Consider the following 24,666-nt stretch of genomic DNA (forward strand, 5'->3'; position numbering starts at 1 on the left):
GTACAACTGAATGAGGGGGGATACCTGGTCAGTTGTACAACTGAATGAAACCTGGTCAGGGGAGGGGGGATACCTGGTCAGTTGTACAACTGAATGAAAGGGGGGGATACCTGGTCAGTTGTACAACTGAATGGGGATACCTGGTCAGTTGTACAACTGAATGAAACCTGGTCAGGGAATGAAAGGGGGATACCTGGTCAGTTGTACAACTGAATGAAAAGGGGGAATACCTGGGGACCTGGTCAGTTGTACAACTGGGGGATACCTGGTCAGTTGTACAACTGAATGAAAGGGGGATACCTGGTCAGTTGTACAACTGAATGAAAGGGGAATACCTGGTCAGGTACAACTGAATGGGGGATACCTGGTCAGTTGTACAACTGAATGAAACCTGGTCAGGGAATGAGGGGGATACCTGGTCAGTTGTACAACTGAATGAAAGATACCTGGGTTGGAATGGGGGATACCTGGTCAGTTGTACAACTGAATGAAACCTGGGGTACAAGGGGGATACCTGGTCAGTTGTACAACTGAATGAAAGGGGGATACCTGGGTTGGAATGGGGGATACCTGGTCAGTTGTACAACTGAATGAAACCTGGGGGAGGGGGATACCTGGTCAGTTGTACAACTGAATGAAAGGGGGGTCAGTTGGGGATACCTGGTCAGTTGTACAACTGAATGAAACCTGGTCAGTTGGGGAGGGGGGATACCTGGTCAGTTGTAGTTGTACAACTGAATGAAAGGGGGGTCAGTTGTACCTGGTCAGTTGTACAACTGAAATGTGTCTTCCGCATTTAACCCAACCCCTCTGACTCAGAGGTGCGGGGGACCTGGGGGCTGAATGGGGGGGTTGCCATCATCGCCATCTGATGTTGTTCTAAGCCCGGGGAGCAGTGGGTTAAATGCCTTGCTCGGGCAGGACGACATGTTTTTACCTTGTCAGCTCTGGGATTCAATCTAGCAACCTTCTGGTTACTGGAGGGAGTGTAATGAAGTGACATGATGATGTTTTGAGCTCATGATCTAATTGGGTTGATGCCGAAGGGACAAGATGGCTTTTCCAGAACTAATTGTAATACATTTTCTGTGTGCAATATCCAGTGGTGGGAGTAGGTTAGTACTGTTTTTAAAAGTGTGTTCCCAGCTGCACCATCTTGAATCCTCCCGCTGTTGTCTGCAGGTGCCAACATCAACGCTCAGACGGAGGAGACCCAGGAGACAGCCCTGACGCTGGCCTGCTGCGGGGGCTTCCTGGAGGTGGCCGACTTCCTCATCAAGGCTGGGGCCGACATCGAGCTGGGCTGCTCCACGCCTCTCATGGAGGCTGCACAGGAGGGACACCTGGAGCTGGTCAAGTACCTGCTGGCCGCCGGTGAGCAGAACCACTCCCCTCTAGACAGCCTCTCTGTTTGTCTCAAAACAAACTCCACCAACATCTATTTGAGATGACCTCAACTAACCGGTCCTCCCCGCACATTGACTCTGTACCGGTACCCCCCCTCCCCTTGTATATAGTCTCGCTATTGTTATTACTTTTCTTTAATTACTTGTTACCTTTTTTATTTCTTATTCTTATCCATATATATTTTTAAAACTGTATTGTTGGTTAGGGGCTCGTAAGTAAGCATTTCACTAAGGTCCACACCTGTTGTTTTTGGCGCATGTGACACATTTTTTATTTTTTATTAACAATTAAAATAAAATTGGATTTGATCATAAATTATTGAAATTGACTCGGTTATTCCCAAAAACCCACATTTTATTTTGAAGTTTGTAGTTGTTACACCCTCTGTGTGTAATTTGACACCTGTGCTCTTGTCCCCAGGAGCCAATGTCCACGCCACCACGGCGACGGGGGACACAGCGCTGACCTACGCCTGTGAGAACGGACACACAGACGTGGCTGACGTGCTGCTGCAGACTGGGGCTGACCTGGTGAGACCTCCCCCTCTGGAGAAACACACTTCATGTCCATGCTCAGACTTTTTTTTTTTTTTTGTAGTTGAGTTGTTCACACGTTTGCGTAAGTGTGTGTGGGCTTCTCGAATGGCACCCTATTTGTTTTCTAGTGCACTACTTTTGACTGGTGCCCATAAGGCTCTGATCTAAAGTAGTGCACTATATAGGGAATAGGGTCCCTATAGGGCTCTGATCAAAAGTAGTGCACTATATAGGGAATAGGGTTCCATTTGTGACGCTGTCTCTGTGTTGTGTAGATGCTGGATATGTCGCTGCTTGAATAGGCTCTCTGTTTCTACTTGTACACGTTACACACTCCTGTCTCTGTTTGTTTGTCTTACAGGAGCATGAATCGGAGGGGGGCAGGACCCCTCTAATGAAAGCTGTTAGAGCGGGCCACCTCTGTACTGTACAGTTCCTAATCAGCAAAGGTGTGCTTCTGCTCCTTCCCTGTGTAGCAACGCCACACAAAACCACACGCCAGACATCTGACACGTTGTAGCTTGAGCCGCGTTGCTCATCAGATAAAGCCTCATTGAAACAGAGTATTTAAACATTATAGGGTTGCTGCTGTTTTCCATGTGGCCTCAGATTGACCCAGTTCTTGGTCTCTCTCCCTCCACCAGGAGCTAATGTGAACAGGGCGACGGTCAACAATGATCACACAGTAGTGTCTCTAGCCTGCGCCGGGGGCCACCTGGCCGTGGTGGAGCTGCTGCTGTCTCATGGGGCTGATCCTACACACAGACTGAAGGTGAGATCACTTGTCCCAAGCTCCTGGGCACAACAGTCTCAGGAGTGACCAGGAAGGACATCTGATATTAAGAATGTCACACTGCAAGCCTTATAATGGACCCCTGTGTAAACAAATCTTTCTCTAACCCCTGTGTAAACACAACCTTTCTCTAACCCCCGTGTAAACACAGCCTTTCTCTAACCCCCGTGTAAACACAACCTTTCTCTAACCCCCGTGTCAACACAACCTTTCTCTAACCCCCGTGTCAACACAACCTTTCTCTAACCCCCGTGTCAACACAACCTTTCTCTAACCTTTCTCTAACCCCCCGTGTCAACAAAACCTTTCTCTAACCCCGTGTCAACACAACCTTTCTCTAACCCCCGTGTCAACACAACCTTTCTCTAACCCCCGTGTCAACACAACCTTTCTCTAACCCCCGTGTCAACACAACCTTTCTCTAACCCCCGTGTCAACACAACCTTTCTCTAACCCCCGTGTCAACACAACCTTTCTCTAACCCCCGTGTCAACACAACCTTTCTCTAACCCCCGTGTCAACACAACCTTTCTCTAACCCCCGTGTCAACACAACCTTTCTCTAACCCCCCGTGTCAACACAACCTTTCTCTAACCCCCCGTGTCAACACAACCTTTCTCTAACCCCCGTGTCAACACAACCTTTCTCTAACCCCCGTGTCAACACAACCTTTCTCTAACCCCCGTGTCAACACAACCTTTCTCTAACCCCCGTGTCAACACAACCTTTCTCTAACCCCCCGTGTCAACACAACCTTTCTCTAACCCCCGTGTCAACACAACCTTTCTCTAACCCCCCGTGTCAACACAACCTTTCTCTAACCCCCCGTGTCAACACAACCTAACCCCCCGTGTCAACACAACCTAACCCCCCGTGTCAACACAACCTTTCTCTAACACAACCTTTCCCCCCGTGTCAACACAACCTTTCTCTAACCCCCCGTGTCAACACAACCTTTCTCTAACCCCCCCGTGTCAACACAGAACTGTCTCTGTGTATTTGTTCCTCTTTTAATTCTTGATCAAATTCTCCCAAGATCCTGATACTAATGATGACGTGTGTCAATCTCTCACCTAGGATGGCTCCACCATGCTGATCGAAGCTGCTAAGGGCGGTCACACCATCGTGGTGTCCTATCTCCTCGACTACCCCAACAACGTCCTGTCGGTCCCCGTGCCAGACTTGTCTCAGCTCACACCCCCATCCCATGACACTTCTCCGGTAGGGACTTCTACAAACATGTTTGTTTGTTGATACCAGTTACAAGTATTGATACTAAATATACTTTTCTAATATCCTACCCTAACCCAAACAGGCTCCACGAGTTCCATTCCAAGCCCTGGCCATGGTGGTGCCTCCTCAAGAGCCAGACAGAGTGCCCTCCAACATCACAACGCCTCCACCCGTCATCACAAAAGGTCCGATCATACAACGTGTGTTAACAGCAAATACATTTTCCAACTTTGCCAAGAAGAAAGACCACTAGACCACCATTTGACTGCACAAGGAATCAAAGTGTTACATTCAATGATTACTGCAATATTGTATGGTACAACCTCGTAGCTAACTGGTTGTGTTGTCCTGTGTGGCTGTCTCAGGCGGATCCAAGCAGAGGCTGAGCCCCCTACAGGGCAGCCCCGTCGCCGCAGGCGGTCCGGACGCGGACCTGCTGCCTCCTTTCCACCCGTACCAGCCCCTAGAGTGCATCGTGGAAGAGACTGAGGGCAAGCTGAACGAGCTTGGCCAGAGGATCTCCGCTATAGAGAAGGCCCAGCTGCAGTCCTTGGAGCTCATCCAGGGAGAGCCTCTCACCAAAGACAAGATCGAGGAGCTGAAGAAGAGCCGCGAGGAGCAGGTCCAGAAGAAGAAGAAGATCCTCAAGGAGCTGCAGAAGGTGGAACGCCAGCTGCAGTTGAAGACACAGCAGCAGTTCACCAAAGAGTACATGGAGGCCAAAGGCCTGAAGGACGACCCGGGGCAGCTTGGCCAGGCGGCAGGGGTGGAGCAGCCCGGCACCCCCCTGCCCTTGCAGGCTGCAGAGCCGGGCTCCGACACCGAGGGGGACGGGGAGGGCATCCACCACCACCATGATGGACAGCCCCACCCTGCCGCCGAGGAAGAGGACGATGAGGAGGAGGAGGAGGAGGACTACGCCAAGCTACCTCAGGTGGACACCATCCTGTATAGACAGGCCCAGGAACCCCCGCCACCCGCTCCTCCTCACACCGAGGCCCTGCCGTGTCCCGCTCCTCCTCACACCGAGGCCCTGCCGTGTCCCGCTCCTCCTCACACCCAGGCCCTGCCGTGTCCCGCTCCTCCTCACACCCAGGCCCTGCCGTGTCCCGCTCCACCCCTCCTGCAGGCCCGTTTCTTACCCTCCCATCTCCTGGCCACCCAGCAGTCCACAGACTTCAGTACGGCGGACTACCCTGTCAGCTCCAGCCCCGATCTGGAGAGGGTGATGGTGAACCAGCAGCAGATGTTGTGGCAGCAGTTGACAGACCTGGGACCGGGCCTTCTCACCCAGGCCCCTGAAGGACTCATGGTGGCCACCCCAGCACAGACCCTCACAGATACTTTGGACGACATCATGGCAGGTGTGTTCATTGACACGGTCCTCTCTTTGCTTTGTGCTCTCAGTCCAGGTCTCTTTTTGACATTTTTAAATCGACTAAAATCAGAAAATAAAAATTCTAACCATTTTAAGGACCGCTTGATCACTCATCCTTTTCATTAGCACTGAACTTGGTTTCAGTACATTTTCAACAGACCATTTCAAATGGTTTTAATCCATCTTGAATTCGAATGGGATGTAGTTATATTTTGAAGGTGGACTAACAACTCTCCTTCCCTCTCGCCCTTGTGACAGCAGCGGTGAGCAGCAGAGTCCCCATGTTGAGCACGACGGCCTCGCCCCCAGCACAGACGCCCATCCATTCAGTGTCCCCACACTCTATGCTCCCCCTCTACCCCTCCGTAGACATCGACGCACACGTATGTCACACCACGTGTCTAACAATAACACGCTAGTGGGCCTCCCGGGTGGCGCAGTGGTTAAGGGTGCTGTACTGCAGCGCCAGCTGTGCCACCAGAGACTCTGGGTTCGCGCCCAGGCTCTGTCGTAACCGGCCATGACCGGGAGGTCCGTGGGGCGACGTAAAATTGGCCTAGCGTCGTCCGGGTTAGGGAGGGTTTGGCCGGTAGGGATATCCTTGTCTCATCGCTCACCAACGACTCCTGTGGCGGGCCGGGCGCAGTGCACGCTAACCAAGGTTGCCAGGTGCACGGCGTTTCCTCCGGCACATTGGTGCGGCTGGCTTCCGGGTTGGATGCGCGCTGTGTTAAGAAGCAGTGCGGCTTGGTTGGGTTGTGTATCGGAGGACGCATGGCTTTCTACCTTCGTCTCTCCCGAGCCCTTACGGGAGTTGTCGTGATGAGACAAGATAGTAGCTACTAAAACAATTGGATACCATGAAATTGGGGAGTAAAAAGGGTTAAAAATGGAAAATAAATAAAATAAAAACAATAACACGCTAGTTTAGCTAATAATTGTCAGACGGGTCTGTCTGGTCAGGAAAATAACACCCGTCTGTATCTCTTGTCAGACGGAGAGTAATCACGACACCGCTCTGACGCTGGCCTGTGCCGGCGGTCACGAGGAGCTGGTGTCGGTGCTCGTCGCCCGCGGGGCTAACATCGAGCATCGGGATAAGAAAGGTACACAACTCTCATACTTTCTCTTTTAAAAAAAAAATGTTTTGTAGCAATAAAAAAAAAAAACATGTTGGGATCAATTATCAGGGAACTTGATAATTTGTGTATAGAAGTGGGAGTCCGTCTGTATGGTTGGAAACTGATTGGATGACTAGATTTAACGGATGGGCATTTGACCATTTTTCCTTTTTTCACTGTGAGTCCTGGCAGGGTAGCCTAGTGGTTAGAGGTGGCAGGATTTCTTTTCTAAGTACTTAAATGAAAAATATTATTTGAATACAAGGCATGTACTCAAAATACATATGTGCACATTGATCTATAGGCCTATGCCAACAGTGCGTGACAAATTCCAATTTATCCTAACCATTACAGAGAACACATCCATAATGACAAAGCAAAAACGGTATCATATTTCCATAAGTATTCAGACCCTTTACTCAGTACTTTGTTGAAGCACCCTTGGCAGCGATTACAGCCTCGAGTCTTCTTGGGTATGACGCTACAAGCTTGGTACACCTGTATTGGGGGAGTTTCTCCCATTCTTCTCTGTAGATCCTCTCAAGCTCTGTCAGGTTGGCTGGGGAGTGTCGCTGCACAGCTATTTTCAGGTCTCTCCAGGGGATGTTAGATCGGATTCAAGTCCGGGCTCTGGCAGGGCCACTCAAGGACTTTCAGAGACTTGTCCCGAAGCCACTCCTGCATTGTCTTTCAGAGACTTGTCCCGAAGCTGTGTGCTTAGGGTCATTGTCCTGTTGGAAGGTGAACCTTCGCCCCAGTCAGGTGTCCTGAGTGCTCTGGAGCAGGTCTTCATCAAGGATCTCTCAGTACTTTGCTTCGTTCATCTTTCCCTTGATCCTGACTAGTCTCCCAGTCCCTGCCACTGAAAAACGTCCCCACAGCATGATGTTGCCACCACCATGCTTCACTGTAGGGATGGTGCCAGGTTTCTTCCAGACGTGACTCTTGGCATTCAGGCCAAAGAGTTCAATCTTGGTTTCATCAGACCAGAGAATCTTTTTTCCCGTGGTCTGAGAGTCCTTTAGGTGCCTTTTGGCAAACTCCAAGTTGGCTGTCATGTGCCTTTTACTGAGGAGTGGCTGCCGTTTGGCCACTCTACCATAACGGCCTGATTGGTGGAGTGCTGCAGAGATGATTGTCCTTCTGGAAGGTTCTGCCATCTCCACAGAGGAACTCTGGAGTTCTGTCATCGGGTGATTGTGGAGGCCAGGTCATCTGATGCAGCACTCAATCACTCTCCTTCTTGGTCAAATAGCCCTTACACAGCCTGGAGGTGTGTTGGGTCATTGTCCTGTTGAAAAATAAATGATAGTCCCAATAAGCCCAAACCAGATGGGATGGCGTATCGCTGCAGAATGCTGTGGTAGCCATGCTGGTTAAGTGTGCCTTGAATTCTAAATAAATGAGACCGTGTCACCAGCAAAGCACCCCCACACCATCACACCACCACCTCCGCAATTTACATAGAGAAATACACATGCGTAGATCATCCGTTCACCCACACCGCGTCTCACAAAGACACGGCGGTTGGAACTAAAAATCTCTAATTTGGACTCCAGACCAAAGGACAGATTTTCACTGGTCTAATGATCATTGTTCATGTTTCTTGGCCCAAGCAAGTCTCTTCTTCTTATTGGTGTCCTTCAGTAGGGGTTTCTTTGCAGCAGTTTGACCATGAAGGCCTGATTTCACGCAGTCTCCTCTGAACAGTTGATGTTGAGATGTCTGTTACTTGAACTCGATGAAGCATTTATTTGGATTGCAGTCTGGGGCTGGTAACTCTAATGAACTTATCCTCTGCAGCAGAGGTAACTCTGGGTCTTCCTGGGTCTTTCCTGTGGCGGTCCTCATGAGCCAGTTTCATCGTAGCGCTTGATGGTTTTTGCGACTGCACTTAGACATTTTCCAGATTGACTGACCTTCGTGTCTTAAAGTAATGATGGACTGTCGTTTCTCTTTGCTTATTTGAGCTGTTCTTGCCATAATATGGACTTTGTCTTTTACCAAATACCTCATGAAGCTGGTTGAGAGTATGCCAAGAGTGTGCAAAGCTGTCATCAAGGCAAAGGGTGGCTACTTTGAAGAATTTAAAATATATTTTGATTTAACCCTTTTTTGGTTACTACATGATTCCATATGTGTTATTTCATAGTTTGGGATCTTCACTATTATTCTACAAACTAGTAAAAAAATAAAGAAAAACCATGCAATGAGTAGGTGTGTCCAATTGACTGGTACTGTATATATTTTGTCAATAGAAAAGCAAGTGTAATATAAGAATTGTTTTGAAACCATAATATTATTATATTGTTGTACACAGAACCTCTGCATTGGCACTTGCATTTGAGGCCTTTTGGCTCTGCAATGGCATAGCCTTGCTTTGTTAATTTATCAGACAAGACGCTCATATTTCTCCGAGTCCTTATCACAGTCAAGACATGTATTTTATAATAAATAAAAAATATATTTTTTTTAATATAACAGAATAAAAATATATTTTTCCAAATGAAAAAGGTGGCACTGCAAAAGTGATCCGTATCTCACGTCTGAAACAGTTGTCAGTGATCATTTGAAACGGGGGCTCAAACACAATTTGTGTTTTCGATATACACTGCTCAAAAAAATAAAGGGAACACTTAAACAACACAATGTAACTCCAAGTCAATCACACTTCTGTGACGTATTTAATAAGAATATTTAATTCATTCAGATCTAGGATGTGTTATTTTAGTGTTCCCTTTATTTTTTTTGAGCAGTGTACATCCGTTCTATTTAGTTTTATGACTGTTCTTTGTAATGTTGTGAATGGATAAACAGTCCCGTGGTGATGAAATATGGCCACAACATCTGTTTGGTGAGTAGGTTGAATAATTCTGCTGAAAAATATTATTTTTATTTTGAATTTTTTTGTCTTTATCAAACTAATGTTTTTGCCTATTTTCAGTGTGGAACCTGTCTATATTTACGGGGGTTATAGCCTTGGCCAGATCTTTTATTTACACTGATGCTTCGTTTTCAGATTTGTAAATGACCAAATTACTTTTAAGAAGCTTTTAATATTACTTTTAGCAACATTTAATTTTAAGAAAGGGGTTTTATTGGTGTGTTGCTTTTTATTTTTTATATAGTTCTTCTGAAGAATAATTGCATGTAGATAATGTCAGGCTAATGTCATGCTAACCAATTCTAAATTCTAACCGGCACAGTAGCAAAGTGGAAAATAGATGGCCAGCAATGATTCCAAAACTGCAGCTGTTTGTTGGAACAGAGTTTCCTACTTCAGGATTAAACTGTCATCTTTTGGCAAGAAATGTAGCAGTTAGATACGTTTTTCTAGGTGTTTATTTCTGTCGGACTAAACGGGAGATTGTGAGCGCTCAGCACCTGGCGCGTAGGAAGTGGTCGGAACGCAATTGGGTGAATGAGACATGGAGGGGAAGGGGAATTTGGAAGAACTTTGATGCCTGGCTTGGTTTCTTTTGTTGTGCCGCGCAAACGCACATGGAACACTAGAGTCGAAGCAAATTAATTTTAAAGACACACAATGTATATAATTTGGACCATTTTACTTGCCCCCAGAAAGCACATTTCACCAAATAGTTTTACAGTATTTAAAAAGTATTTTTTTTATTTTTTTTATCTCTGGTTAAAGATTGACCTTTGTCAGTTCGAGCAGTCGAGTATTCATGCCCATCCTTAGTATGTTGGAGAGTAAATCTAAATGTCTCTAACCATCTGTCCCCAGGTTTCACTCCTCTGATCCTGGCTGCTACAGCGGGTCATGTTGGCGTGGTGGAGATCCTGCTGGATAAAGGAGGGGACATCGAAGCCCAGTCTGAGAGAACCAAAGACACTCCTCTCTCCCTGGCATGCTCTGGAGGAAGACAGGAGGTGCTGCTCTGCTTGTTATATTTTGTGTGAACAACAGGACGAGGCAGTGCCGTAAAGCGAGACATTTTAGCGTAGCCACTTTCCCACAGCACTCTCACCGCAGCTAACCCCAGAAGTCCCAACACTAGCATTCATGCAACTGCAAACACATTCGCAGGGAAACAGCTCTAATTTATTGCATCGAACAATACTATATGCTACATTAAGGCTACATCGACCCAAAATACCATGTAGGCCTAAGACATAAGTCTAATGTCCAGAATTTAATCAATATAATTTGTAAATTAGATTTAGCTATAATATCAGACATTGTAAGAAGATGGAGCCCCAGGAACCACCACATGTGGATCTCTGTTTATATTTTTTAAATATTTCTAACAGCGTCTGTCTTTCCCTTTTTCTGGATTTATTATATTATTTCACACCTTTTTATCTCTTTGTCTACAAAACATCTGAGCGGCATGTGATTGAACAAGTCATTGGAAACGTGCCCTCCGTTCGCTACCTTCCTTGTAGACAGAATAAAACGTTTTTTGGGGTCCGGATTACTATTAATGTAATCCGTAAACCAACTAATACATTAAACGTGCTCATTTTCAATAGCCTATAGAAGAAACAAGGAAACTGAAAGAAAAGAAAAGTTATTTCAATCTGGTAATAATGAATTTTCTTTCAATTTGCTCTAGAATCTAATTATCAATATAATAAAGCTTGGCGTAGGATATTTCCTTAACGTAGACTCAAACAGCTTATGTTGGATAGGAATTGGCTTTAGCAAGATGCTGTGCAGATTTAATTCATTTTCAGCACATTGAGTTTAAAAATATATATATATTCTTAGATTCTACACAGTGGCTTGTTCTGGCCAATTCTCTCAATCTCTTCATCCATTGGTTGGGCTACTGGTCATTTCCACCGGTAGCCTATAAAGAGACTACTAGGTGTATTTTTTATTTTATTTTAGATATGAAAAGGAGACGTTAAATGTGACTAACAGGTAGGAAAGTGTGGAGATGACTGTGTGCTGATTGACCAGTAGGATAGGTGTGACTGAACATCTTCTCAACTGGCCTACCTGGTTAAATAAAGGTAAATTAAGGTGTGAATGTTCTGAAAGCTTAATTTGAATCAATCATATGAATACAATAAGAGCCCCCCCCACCTGTTGAGACCTGATGGGTTATCAGCAGGACAATAGTCTTGCTGTGTCTATGACATGGTACGCCAATGAAGACTGTTATGCTCCACATTGGGTACAATATCCCTAAATGTAATGTTTATCATCTGCTACTGTCTACATGATTGACAGCAGGTTCCAGTAAGATTCAACAGAGAAAGCGTCAAGGAGTAATTACTTTTGTTTTCTGTCTGTCGGACTGGACAGTCTACTGTGCAATTGTGTAGGATAGGCTATTGCGCAACACCCAACAATATTTCCCTTTCTATTATTAAGGACCATGGGCTTAAAAACGGAACAATCAGAGGATAATTCACAAGGGATTTCTTTTTCCCAAACTTTTTTCATTCAGGTCAGTCTTTTGATAGAAACCTGGATATTTTATTCTTGGAGTGAAGATATTTCGCCACCATGTCTAGATGATTTAAAGGCTACTACACTGCTAACTCGTGTTTTGCCCGCAAATTGACGTGATCATAATCTTTATTAAGCCATCCACGGTATACGTCCCTCCTAATGAAGCCCCACCCCCCCCACCCACCACACTCCCTGCTGATGTGAGCTGCTGGACAGAGCACTTAAACTTTGAGATGATGCATTTTAGAGAAGGTGAACTTGACACATTTCCAAAAAGTTTATCTCAGTGAGGAGTCTGGAATTCCCTGCTTTACGATGTGTTGTCTACATCAACAGCCAGGGTTTCATTTCAATGGGCATATAGACGCTATACTTTATCGCACATTTAAAGTAACACGATGCATTTGACGATGTCCAACTTAAATTAATTGGCACAAAAGTATTCACTGTGGAAGAGGATAGATGTAGGCCATTCATATGAATTGTATGTGCAGCACTTTGTTTTAAGCATCAATTTATCCAATCACTTTTCTTTCTCAAACTGCAAGCAGCCACCTGTCCAAACTTTGTAATAGCTCGGAAAGCACAGGGATGTCATTTCGTATGGGACTAGTATTCTCAGTTTGCCCAATTGGTTATTGGTTGGAATTAACATGGCAGATTCTCACGTGAATGACTTGGTGAGAGCCCAGTAATTCATTTGACTGCAGTCTCTTTAATCATTAGCTATTGTAACTGTGTGTCTCTAAAATTAGTTTTTTTTTTTTTTTTAAAGTCATGTTAGTCTTTTTTTAAATGACCAAATTTCAGGCCTATTACTAGATCTTCATATTTTCAAATGAACTGTATAACTGATCACATTTGTGAAAGTATTCTACCCATATCTTCTGTTTTGTGTTATTTACGTTTCTGGTGTTTGCACCCCAGGAAGAGTAGCTGCTGCCTTGGCAGGAACTAACGGGAATCCTTAATAAACCCCAGGAAGAGTAGCTGCTGCCTTGGCAGGAACTAACGGGAATCCTTAATAAACCCCAGGAAGAGTAGCTGCTGCCTTGGCAGGAACTAACGGGAATCCTTAATAAACCCCAGGAAGAGTAGCTGCTGCCTTGGCAGGAACTAACGGAAATCCTTAATAAAACCCAGGAAGAGTAGCTGCTGCCTTGGCAGGAACTAACGGAAATCCTTAATAAAACCCAGGAAGAGTAGCTGCTGCCTTGGCAGGAACTAATTGGGATCCCTAGTCAAATACAAATGTGAACACATATTTTAGGCCGTAGCCTGAAAAAACAGCCAGACATGATTTTATGAAAAGCAGTGAACATACACATTGTTTCACCTTCATAAATAAGACTCACGAACACGCTTGCATCACAGCTGTTTCTGCCCAGGGAAACTCAACATATTGTAGCCTACAGTGCGTTAAGGGTGAGTACGCAGCGTAGAGTAGCTGCTGCTGCATAGAAACAGCTAATGGTGACCCTAATAAAACAACAAAATAACCTGTAGGGAAACTAGAGGCAGAACGACAACCTGACAGACACAAACTCACCGTCCGAACCAGCTTAACACGGCATACATTTAGATAAACAAGAGAAGTGTTCTGTGGATTGACTAACCTGTGGTCCATTCACTCCAGGTGGTGGAGCTGTTGCTGCTGCGCGGGGCCAACAAGGAGCACCGTAACATTTCAGACTACACTCCGCTCAGCCTGGCCGCCTCGGGGGGCTTCGTCAACATCATCAAGATCCTCCTCAACGCTGGAGCTGAAATCAACTCCAGGTATCCACAACCAGCCCTCCTTGCCACAGTTTGTGCAGGCTGTGCCTCTGTCCCAATCTTAACAGTTTGTATAATCACCCACTCGCCCTGTCTGTTCCCCTCGCCCTGTCTGTTCCCCTCAGGACTGGGAGTAAGCTGGGTATCTCTCCTCTGATGCTGGCTGCCATGAACGGTCACGTCCCTGCGGTCAAGCTGCTGCTGGACATGGGCTCAGACATCAACGCTCAGATCGAGACTAACCGCAACACGGCGCTGACCCTGGCCTGCTTCCAGGGACGGGCGGAGGTGGTCAGTCTGCTGCTGGACCGCAAGGCCAACGTGGAGCACCGCGCCAAGGTGGTAGCAGCTGCAGCAGGCTGGAGCCCGACATGTCGTCATGTTGTCTGGGCTTGTGTCAAAGACATTAGAAATTATGTTCTGGTGTTGGTCTGTGTGGTGCAGTCTCACTGACCCATTATGCATTCTCTCTCAGACTGGGCTGACCCCCCTCATGGAGGCGGCATCGGGTGGCTATGCTGAGGTAGGGCGGGTGCTGCTGGATAAGAGCGCTGACGTCAACGCCCCACCCGTCCCCTCCTCCCGAGACACCGCGCTCACCATCGCTGCAGACAAGGGCCACTACAAGTTCTGTGAGCTCCTAATCAACCGGTAATACATCTTTTAATGTATAAGTTTGACTGTGAGAAGAACCTTTCAGTCAGAATATCATTCCTCTCCAGTCTCTCTTCCTCCCTCTACTCAGCTTGTTGTCCTTCTCACAGAGGTGCTCACATTGACGTGCGCAATAAGAAGGGAAACACTCCCCTGTGGTTGGCGGCCAACGGCGGCCATTTTGACGTGGTGCAGCTGCTGGTGCAGGCTGGGACCGATGTCGACGCAGCAGACAACCGCAAGATCACACCACTCATGGCTGCCTTCCGCAAGGTGGTGCACACACACACACACACACACACACACACGTATGAAATAGCGGAGGCTGCTGAGGGAGGACGGCTCAAAATAATGTCTGGAACGGAGCGAATGGAATGAAATCAAACACATGGAAACACCTGTGTTTGTATTTGATACCGTTCCACTTAATCCACTCCAACCTTTACAACAAGCTCATCCTCCCCAATTAAGGTGCCACCAACCTCCTGTGGTATGAAACTAAACTGTGAATAAACACTAGTGTCACTTGCTCCTTTAAGTAAATTGGTTCTGATACTGATACACAGTTGAATATCTCATATATGACCTGTGCTCCCCGTTCATTTCCTGTTCTTAGCTGATGACCCCGGTGGTGCGTAAAATGGCAGTGTATGTATAATAATCCCAAGAGGCTGACCTCTGAACTCTGTCTCACAGGGCCATGTGAAGGTGGTTCAGTACCTGGTCAAGGAGGTCAACCAGTTCCCCTCGGACATCGAGTGCATGAGATACATTGCCACCATCACGGACAAGGTAAGCTGAAACAGACAAGACCAACAACACATTCATTGAAAATGACAAAGGGGGTCTTCCGTGTGATGCAGCGGTCTAAGGCAGTGCTAGCTGTGTTACTACAGATCCTGGTTCGATACTAGGCTGCGTCGTGACCGGGAGACACGAGGCAGGGGTACGGTGTTTCCTCCGACACATTGGTTGCGGCTGGCTTCCGGGTTAAGTGGGCATTGTGTCAAGAAGCAGTGCGGCTTGGCAGGGTTGTGTTTCGGAGGACTCACGGCTCTCGACCTTCGCCTCTCATGAGTTGCAGCGATGGGACAAGACTGTAACTACCAATTGGATATGACAAAATTGAGGAGAAAAGGGGGGTGGGTACATTTTTAGAAGATGACAAAGGGTAAACTTTTTATTTTTCTGAAAGGAAGTGCGGTTCCAACAGTATATTTTGTTCTCGTACTCCTCCTAGGACCTGCTGAAGAAATGTCACCAGTGCATGGAGACCATTGTCAAAGCCAAAGACCAGCAGGCAGCAGAGGCCAACAAGAACGCCAGCATTCTGCTGAAGGAGCTGGACTTGGAGAAGGTAAATTACTTTTCCACCCAACACAACCTTCTGCTCCTCATGGATTCGTATGGATTTTACAGCTCTCTGTAGATGTTGTGTGCACTATGGAACCCTGTTCCCGTAGGCTTCTAGGCTAAAAGGTAGTGCACTATGGAACCCTGTTCCCGTAGGCTTCTAGGCTAAAAGGTAGTGCACTATGGAACCCTGTTCCCGTAGGCTTCTAGGCTAAAAGGTAGTGCACTATGGAACCCTGTTCCCGTAGGCTTCTAGGCTAAAAGGTAGTGCACTATGGAACCCTGTTCCCGTAGGCTTCTAGGCTAAAAGGTAGTGCACTATGGAACCCTGTTCCCGTAGGCTTCTAGGCTAAAAGGTAGTGCACTATGGAACCCTGTTCCCGTAGGCTTCTAGGCTAAAAGGTAGTGCACTATGGAACCCTGTTCCCGTAGGCTTCTAGGCTAAAAGGTAGTGCACTATGGAACCCTGTTCCCGTAGGCTTCTAGGCTAAAAGGTAGTGCACTATGGAACCCTGTTCCCGTAGGCTTCTAGGCTAAAAGGTAGTGCACTATGGAACCCTGTTCCCGTAGGCTTCTAGGCTAAAAGGTAGTGCACTATGGAACCCTGTTCCCGTAGGCTTCTAGGCTAAAAGGTAGTGCACTATGGAACCCTGTTCCCGTAGGCTTCTAGGCTAAAAGGTAGTGCACTATGGAACCCTGTTCCCGTAGGCTTCTAGGCTAAAAGGTAGTGCACTATGGAACCCTGTTCCCGTAGGCTTCTAGGCTAAAAGGTAGTGCACTATGGAACCCTGTTCCCGTAGGCTTCTAGGCTAAAAGGTAGTGCACTATGGAACCCTGTTCCCGTAGGCTTCTAGGCTAAAAGGTAGTGCACTATGGAACCCTGTTCCCGTAGGCTTCTAGGCTAAAAGGTAGTGCACTATGGAACCCTGTTCCCGTAGGCTTCTAGGCTAAAAGGTAGTGCACTATGGAACCCTGTTCCCGTAGGCTTCTAGGCTAAAAGGTAGTGCACTATGGAACCCTGTTCCCGTAGGCTTCTAGGCTAAAAGGTAGTGCACTATGGAACCCTGTTCCCGTAGGCTTCTAGGCTAAAAGGTAGTGCACTATGGAACCCTGTTCCCGTAGGCTTCTAGGCTAAAAGGTAGTGCACTATGGAACCCTGTTCCCGTAGGCTTCTAGGCTAAAAGGTAGTGCACTATGGAACCCTGTTCCCGTAGGCTTCTAGGCTAAAAGGTAGTGCACTATGGAACCCTGTTCCCGTAGGCTTCTAGGCTAAAAGGTAGTGCACTATGGAACCCTGTTCCCGTAGGCTTCTAGGCTAAAAGGTAGTGCACTATGGAACCCTGTTCCCGTAGGCTTCTAGGCTAAAAGGTAGTGCACTATGGAACCCTGTTCCCGTAGGCTTCTAGGCTAAAAGGTAGTGCACTATGGAACCCTGTTCCCGTAGGCTTCTAGGCTAAAAGGTAGTGCACTATGGAACCCTGTTCCCGTAGGCTTCTAGGCTAAAAGGTAGTGCACTATGGAACCCTGTTCCCGTAGGCTTCTAGGCTAAAAGGTAGTGCACTATGGAACCCTGTTCCCGTAGGCTTCTAGGCTAAAAGGTAGTGCACTATGGAACCCTGTTCCCGTAGGCTTCTAGGCTAAAGGTAGTGCACTATGGAACCCTGTTCCCGTAGGCTTCTAGGCTAAAAGGTAGTGCACTATGGAACCCTGTTCCCGTAGGCTTCTAGGCTAAAAGGTAGTGCACTATGGAACCCTGTTCCCGTAGGCTTCTAGGCTAAAAGGTAGTGCACTATGGAACCCTGTTCCCGTAGGCTTCTAGGCTAAAAGGTAGTGCACTATGGAACCCTGTTCCCGTAGGCTTCTAGGCTAAAAGGTAGTGCACTATGGAACCCTGTTCCCGTAGGCTTCTAGGCTAAAAGGTAGTGCACTATGGAACCCTGTTCCCGTAGGCTTCTAGGCTAAAAGGTAGTGCACTATGGAACCCTGTTCCCGTAGGCTTCTAGGCTAAAAGGTAGTGCACTATGGAACCCTGTTCCCGTAGGCTTCTAGGCTAAAAGGTACTATATAGAGAATATGGTTTCATTTGGGATGCATTCTCTGGCTTGTAATCATCCAGTTTTTTTGGGGGGTGTACAGTCCAGGGAAGAGAGTAAGAAGCAAGCCCTGGCCGCTAAGCGTGAGAAGCGTAAGGAAAAACGCAAGAAGAAGAAGGAAGATCAGAAGAGGAAGCTGGAGGGGGAGGAAGAGGAGGAGGAGGAGGAAGAGGAGGCCAAAGTAAAAGAGGAGTTAGAGGACCAAGACTCCTCTGAAGGTAACCACCTTTTTACTAGCTGCACCTGAACAGCCTCTATTAGACTAACCCAGCACCTGAACAGCCTCTATTAGACTAACCCAGCACCTGAACGGCCTCTATTAGACTAACCCAGCACCTGAACGGCCTCTATTAGACTAACCCAGCACCTGAACGGCCTCTATTAGACTAACCCAGCACCTGAACGGCCTCTATTAGACTAACCCAGCACCTGAACGGCCTCTATTAGACTAACCCAGCACCTGAACGGCCTCTATTAGACTAACCCAGCACCTGAACAGCCTCTATTAGACTAACCCAGCACCTGAACGGCCTCTATTAGACTAACCCAGCACCTGAACGGCCTCTATTAGACTAACCCAGCACCTGAACGGCCGCTTGTGGCCTGGCGCGGCCTCCGGCGGCCAAGCTAGGCTCCTGAAATCAACATGGTTTTTGTCTTGAAGATGACCGTCTCTGTCTGTGTGAATTAAAGGATATTCAAGTCAGTTTAATTAAAATAGTTTAGAACATAAAATAATCTGTAAAATTAACTGAAAGAATGACGTGCTCATATTAATTTGGGAGCGGCAGGGTAGCCTAGTGGTTAGAGCGTTGGACTAGTAACCGGAAGGTTGCAAGTTCGAATCCCCAAGCTGACAAGGTACAACTCTGTCGTTCTACCCCTGAACAGGCAGTTAACCCACTGTTCCTAGGCCGTCATTGAAAATAAGATTTTGTTCTTAATTGACTTGCCTAGTAAAATAAAGGTAAAAATTAAAAATTTCAACTGAGACGAAGCCACTCGACATCTTTCTAATGTGCTTTTGGTTGTTTCAGTGGCCCAATGGTAAAATAAGGGTGAATAACCTTCTGTATTTCACGCTCTGTTTAGACGGTGATGTCCCCATTGACCCGCCCAGCGCTACCACCACCACTACCATCGGCATCTCTGCCACCTTCACCAACGCCTTCGCCAAGAAACGAGCCAATGTGGCGACCACGTCCAGCACCAACCGCAAGAACAAGAAGAACAAGACCATGGAGCCCATCATCCTGCAGGACCCCCAGGGGGTGCTGGCTCAGCAGAAGACTGACAAAAACAAGATCCACGGGGAGCCCAGGGGCGGCGGGGTGCCTGGTGGCAGCGACTCGGACAACCTGGACAGCACCGACTGCAACAGTGAGAGCAGCAGTGGAGGCAAGAGCCAAGAGCTCAACTACCTACCGGACATGCCCTCTTCATCTTCCTCATCCTCGTCTTCATCGTCTGCTCCCTCGGGGGTGAGCCAACAGCCCCAGCCGGTCCCTGAGAAGAGGCACAGCTCCCGAGACCACAAGGTCACAGTGTGCATCTCCAAACCACACCAGAAGTAAGAGACCAGGTCTTAATGCTAAAAAGCAGTATCCAAACTGGGAATTCTTAAGTCTTAAACTTGTGAATTGTCTACAGTACACCACAGGGCTCTCTGCTTCTTTTCTTCTTCTTCTCAGACTCCATGACTGCATCAACGTCCTGGCGCCCAGCTCCCTTCCCCCCTCCTTCAAAACCATTTCAGTGCCGGTCACCTCGCCCAACAGCAAGATGAACCTCACCAGCCCCAAGAGGGGCCAGAAGAGGGAAGACGGCTGGAAAGAGGTGGTACGGAGGTGGGTTGGCTTCAACTCAAACAATGGCTACTGTAGTTACGGTTACCTTTCACGTTTACTGTGACCTTTACCCATAGAGTGCAGTGAGGGTACAGCATCTCCCTTCCTCTAGTTCGGAATTTATAACTGTCACTTCTTGTTAACTAACAATCAACTGCACCTGGTATCTACTACATAGTTGTTAAGTACAGCCTTATGACCCAGATATTAATGGAATGGCTTGTTTGTCTTCTGTCAGATCTAAGAAGTTATTGGTGCCTGCCTCTGTCGTGTCTCGGATCATGGGCAGAGGTGGCTGTAACATCACTGCCATTCAGGACGTGACCGGTGCTCACATCGACGTGGACAAACAGAAGGACAAGAATGGAGAAAGGATGATCACCATCAGGTAAGGTCGGCCCACTGATCACCACTGGGTAAGGCCGGCCCACTGATCACCACTGGGTAAGGCCGGCCCACTGATCACCACTGGGTAAGGCCGGCCCACTGATCACCACTGGGTAAGGCCGGCCCACTGATCACCACTGGGTAAGGCCGGCCCACTGATCACCACTGGGTAAGGCCGGCCCACTGATCACCACTGGGTAAGGCCGGCCCACTGATCACCACTGGGTAAGGCCGGCCCACTGATCACCACTGGGTAAGGCCGGCCCACTGATCACCACTGGGTAAGACACTCACCTGCTTCTCTCCCTTTGGTCTTCAGAGGTGGTACAGAGTCGACTCGGCACGCTGTACAACTGATCAACGCCCTGATCCAGGACCCAGCCAAGGAGCTGGAGGACCTAATCCCCAGAAACCACATCCGCACTCCTGGTACCAGCACCAAGATGGGCTCCACCTACACCACCTCCACAGGGGCCACCAACACTATGGCGGCCGGCTCAAAGGGCCTGGCGTCGGTGTTTCCGTCGTCCGCTGTGTCCTTCCAGACCCCCTCGGTCTCTCAGCAGGGAGGGAAGATGGGAAAGAACCTGTCCGCCGGGGTGAGGCCCCCCTTTGTTTCACTGCCCCTGGCGTATGCCAACCCACACCTGGCCCTGCTGGCTGCCCAGACCATGCACCACATCCGACACCCACGTCTGCCCATGGCACAGTTCGGTGGCACCTTTTCTCCATCGCCTAACACCTGGGGCCCGTTCCCGGTGCGGCCCGTCAACCCCGGCAGCACTCACAGCTCTCCCAAGCACAACGGGAGCACTGCCCCCCGGCCCTCGCCTGTCTCCGCCGCCCATCCGGAGTACACAGCTCCTGCCTCTACAGCAGCCCCTGCAGCCACCGTCTCGCCCACCAGCACTGCCCCCTCCGGCACCCCAACGCCCTCCTCTGCCAGGAAGCAGCTCTTCTCTGGCGAACCAAAGACGACCGGCATGACAGCAGTCACTTCCACAGTGAGCAATGTTCCCGCCACGCAGCTGGCCCCTGCACCCTCCACCATGTCCTCTACTCCGTCCTCCCCTTCCGTGCCCATCGCCACGTCTGCACAGCAGCTGCCTGTCTCCAAGCCGGAGCCTGCTGGTGGCACCACGCCTGGTAAAGAGAAGTCCTCTCCAGATGCAGCACCTGTCCAAGGTGGAGTGTCGGAAGGTTCCAGCTCCAACGGCCCCATGTACTTCACAGGTCCTCCCACGGCTCCACCATCACTGCCATCCCAGCAGCCGGACAGCCGACAGCAGCAGCTGCCCCTCCCCTTCTCCCCCAGCACAGAGCCCAGCCCCCAGGCCGCCCAGCCTCCCTGCTCCCACCTGCCCTCCTCTCACGCTGCACCAGCAGGGGGCAGCACCGTACCTCACTACGCACAGCCTTCTCCCTCATGCGTGCAGCCCTCGGCCCAGGTCTACCCCATGACAGCTGGGACATCTCCGCAGGAGCACCATTCTGTGTTTGTATCCTCTGGAGCCTCCCAGGAGCAACACCAGAAACAACCGCAGCAGTATACCAACCAGGGCATGGCAGCCCCTTCCATGGGCATGATGAATGGCTCCCAGATGCACAGCCACGGGGGCAAGACCCAGCAGCTGCCCCCCAACTACGGCCCCAACGCCCTCTTCAACCATTTCAGCAGCATGTTTGACAGCAATCAGGTGGGCAACAATCAGGTGTGGGGAGCATGTCACCTGCCTGCTCGGACCCCTCCGGAGCAGCCCTACATGGGAGGCATGGGACAGATGGAGAAGGTGATGCCAGCTCCTGACGGCTCCAAGGCTCCAGGGTACCGCTGCAACTCCCAGAGGATTGTCACCAGTCCCATCGGTAAGCAACAAGGACCATAGACTCCACTACACACACACACTCACACACTCAGCAGGAAATAACACCATGTTGTAACCCAAGAAAATAATTTTGTTCCAGAGAAACAAATTCTACTGATTCCACAAAGCAGCACTAATCATGTTTATATTGACGTACTTGTTCAGTTTATTAGTGGTTTGTGCCTAAATATTTTAACCAGGTCAGTTGACCTCTTTTGTTTCAGGCATGCACCACATGGACCCGTCAGGAAACTCCATCTCTTCGTCTGCTGCTCTGACCAGCTTCGCCACCAGTATCTCTGGCAGTGCAGTGTACCTGCAGGGTCCGTCCCCGGTGGGAACCCCCTCCTTTAGCCGCCAGCATTTCTCCCCTCACCCCTGGAGCGCCTCCACCTCCAGTAAGAACACGGGACGGGGCAGGGGGCGGGACGGGGCAGTTCATTCATAGATCTGAAGTGTTTTTCACCCCCCCACTTTGCAAACAAAGTAGCTTCAATGTCTAATTTTTGGTTAAATAAATAAAATTAAGCCAAATCAAAGGATTTCATGTGATTTTTATCATAAGTCTTCTTTGATAAATCCAACATTTGGAAAGTTAACAATCCTTTTCCCCCCTCAGGTGAGTCCCCGGTGTCCTCCGTGTCGTCCCCTCTTTGTGCGTCCACGGTGACCACAGCTCTGATTCAGGCTAAGCCCAGCAGCAACAGCCAGCAGGACCGCAAGGTGCCCCCACCCATTGGCACTGAGCGCCTGGCACGCATCCGCCAGACGGGCTCCGTGAACCACGCCATGCTCACCGCCGGCTACACGCCGCCTGTGGGACAGGGAGGAATCTGGTCCTTCGGCGTGGGCAGTGCGTCTGGTGAGTGTTTTGGAGAGAGGTGGATCGGGTTAGTGTAAAGTTGTAGAGGAATTGGATAGTTGTAGAACTGATCATCTTTAATCGTCAGTGGTTTAAGATGTTTATCATAATGCTTTGAAATATATTGTAAATAACGATTAACTCTCACACGATCCAAAATCTCAGTCCTCCCCTGCTCTTACCCTCCACCTTTAGAGGCGATGTCAGGCTGGTCTCAGCCCCTGATGGGTGGTCACGTGATACAGCAGCCGTCTGGCTTCTCCCAGCACCAAGCCATGGAGAGGGACGACACCGGCATCGTGAACCCCTCCAACACCTTCCATCAACCCATGCCCACCAACTTCATGGACTTCCCAAAGGTAGTGTGGTCAGACACGGCTAAATAGTTGATGCAAAGATTTTGTGGTTGGAATGATCCAATGAGAACTATCACAAAAACATATATTTTTTAATATATATATATATATATAGATGTATTGATAAAGATGTATTGATAAAGATGTATTGATAAAGATGTATTGATAAAGATGTATTGATAAAGATGTATTGATAAAGATGTATTGATATATTGATATTGATATATTGATATAGATATATTGATATAGATATATTTATGTATATTGGTATATTTATGGATATTGGTATATTTATGGATATTGGTATATTTATGGATATTGGTATATTTATGGATATAGATATATTTATGGATATGGATATAGATATATTTATGGATATGGATATAGATATATATGTATGTATATTTATATAAAGATATATGTATGTTTTTACCAATTTTTATTTTATTTTATTGTCCTTTCTAGGGTTTGCCAATGTCAATGTATGGCGGGACGATCATTCCTCCCCACCCTCCTATGGGAGAGGCCCCTGGGGGCCCCATGTACAACGGGCTCCATAGCGCTGACCCTGCCTGGAATCCCATCATGAATGTGGTCTCCAACTCTGCAGAGACTGCAGAGACCCAGCAGGTAAACACTCCCATCACCATCACTCATTTATTTTCACCATTACTCAGTCTTCTTCCTCTGTGGTTTTGTAACTCAGTGATGAAAACGTGTCGTTTCAGGTCTGGCCTGGGACTTGGGCCCCGCACGTTGGGAATGTGCACCTGAATCACGTCAACTGAACACATCTAGCGATTTGAAGCGTAGGACCATTTAATAACAAGACTCATAAATGTTTAAGAGAACCAGATAATTACATAATATACAAAAATATTAACCTAGGGAGTGTCCAGAAACTGAGAAATTGGATGTTCGTACACCGTTTTGATGTGCCTAACTAAAAAGATGACTCCAGTGTGGGCTGCAACTTGTTTATCACTGTCTATGAACAAACCGATTGCCTGTTAAACAGGATCCATTCTTTGCTTAGTATAGCCATTATTTTGACTTTAAAAGCCCCCACATTAATTGTTCTTGGTCTGCAGGGCTCTACAGGACTGTACGCTTATTTATACTCAGTCCAAGAACTAGGTGATAACATAAAGCGAGAACTCAGACCTTTTAGTGGTAAATACATGTATAATTGTTTACATACTAAAACAAAAAGGGTTAAAACCAGAGTACATGTCGTATAGTGACTCTACTGTATTAATGTGTAATATTTACCTTAATAGTCAATAAAAAATTACAAAACTGTACTGTTGTGCCTTTATTCATATTGTATTTACCTCATGACATCATACACCTCATGATTTATCTCTGCACACTTTTTGTTGATATGAAGTGCCCTTGGTCATACACCTCATGATTTATCTCTGCACACTTTTTGTTGATATGAAGTGCCCTTGGTCATACACCTCATGATTTATCTCTGCACACTTTTTGTTGATATGAAGTGCCCTTGGTCATACACCTCATGATTTATCTCTGCACACTTTTTGTTGATATGAAGTGCCCTTGGTCATACACCTCAG

At 47.8% G+C, this 24,666-nt stretch overlaps 1 protein-coding gene across 6 annotated transcripts in view; it reads left to right on the forward strand.

Moving 5' to 3' along the window:
• The window catches only part of LOC112228259 (ankyrin repeat and KH domain-containing protein 1-like), a 46,776-nt gene extending 22,386 nt beyond the window's left edge, over positions 1-24,390 (forward strand). For 2 of the 6 annotated variants that reach the window (XM_042309815.1, XM_042309817.1), the window contains exons 9-34: positions 1,183-1,374; positions 1,828-1,937; positions 2,305-2,392; positions 2,588-2,715; positions 3,814-3,957; positions 4,052-4,154; positions 4,335-5,333; positions 5,606-5,730; positions 6,342-6,453; positions 10,214-10,359; positions 13,530-13,672; positions 13,795-14,008; positions 14,145-14,320; positions 14,434-14,596; positions 15,020-15,115; positions 15,564-15,680; positions 17,813-17,987; positions 18,862-19,339; positions 19,461-19,616; positions 19,855-20,004; positions 20,323-21,869; positions 22,093-22,266; positions 22,488-22,730; positions 22,896-23,089; positions 23,552-23,716; positions 23,815-24,390. In XM_042309815.1, coding sequence (XP_042165749.1) covers positions 1,183-1,374; positions 1,828-1,937; positions 2,305-2,392; positions 2,588-2,715; positions 3,814-3,957; positions 4,052-4,154; positions 4,335-5,333; positions 5,606-5,730; positions 6,342-6,453; positions 10,214-10,359; positions 13,530-13,672; positions 13,795-14,008; positions 14,145-14,320; positions 14,434-14,596; positions 15,020-15,115; positions 15,564-15,680; positions 17,813-17,987; positions 18,862-19,339; positions 19,461-19,616; positions 19,855-20,004; positions 20,323-21,869; positions 22,093-22,266; positions 22,488-22,730; positions 22,896-23,089; positions 23,552-23,716; positions 23,815-23,874 — 6,398 coding nt within the window. In that variant the 3' untranslated portion in view covers positions 23,875-24,390. The remainder of the gene's footprint in view (positions 1-1,182; positions 1,375-1,827; positions 1,938-2,304; positions 2,393-2,587; positions 2,716-3,813; positions 3,958-4,051; positions 4,155-4,334; positions 5,334-5,605; positions 5,731-6,341; positions 6,454-10,213; positions 10,360-13,529; positions 13,673-13,794; positions 14,009-14,144; positions 14,321-14,433; positions 14,597-15,019; positions 15,116-15,563; positions 15,681-17,812; positions 17,988-18,861; positions 19,340-19,460; positions 19,617-19,854; positions 20,005-20,322; positions 21,870-22,092; positions 22,267-22,487; positions 22,731-22,895; positions 23,090-23,551; positions 23,717-23,814) is intronic. The other 4 variants (XM_042309819.1, XM_042309820.1, XM_042309818.1 and 1 more) reach the window with 3 other exon arrangements.
• The last annotated feature ends 276 nt before the right edge of the window (positions 24,391-24,666 follow it).

The sequence above is a fragment of the Oncorhynchus tshawytscha genome, linkage group LG30, assembly GCF_018296145.1.
Source record: "Oncorhynchus tshawytscha isolate Ot180627B linkage group LG30, Otsh_v2.0, whole genome shotgun sequence".
Classification (NCBI taxonomy): domain Eukaryota; kingdom Metazoa; phylum Chordata; class Actinopteri; order Salmoniformes; family Salmonidae; genus Oncorhynchus; species Oncorhynchus tshawytscha.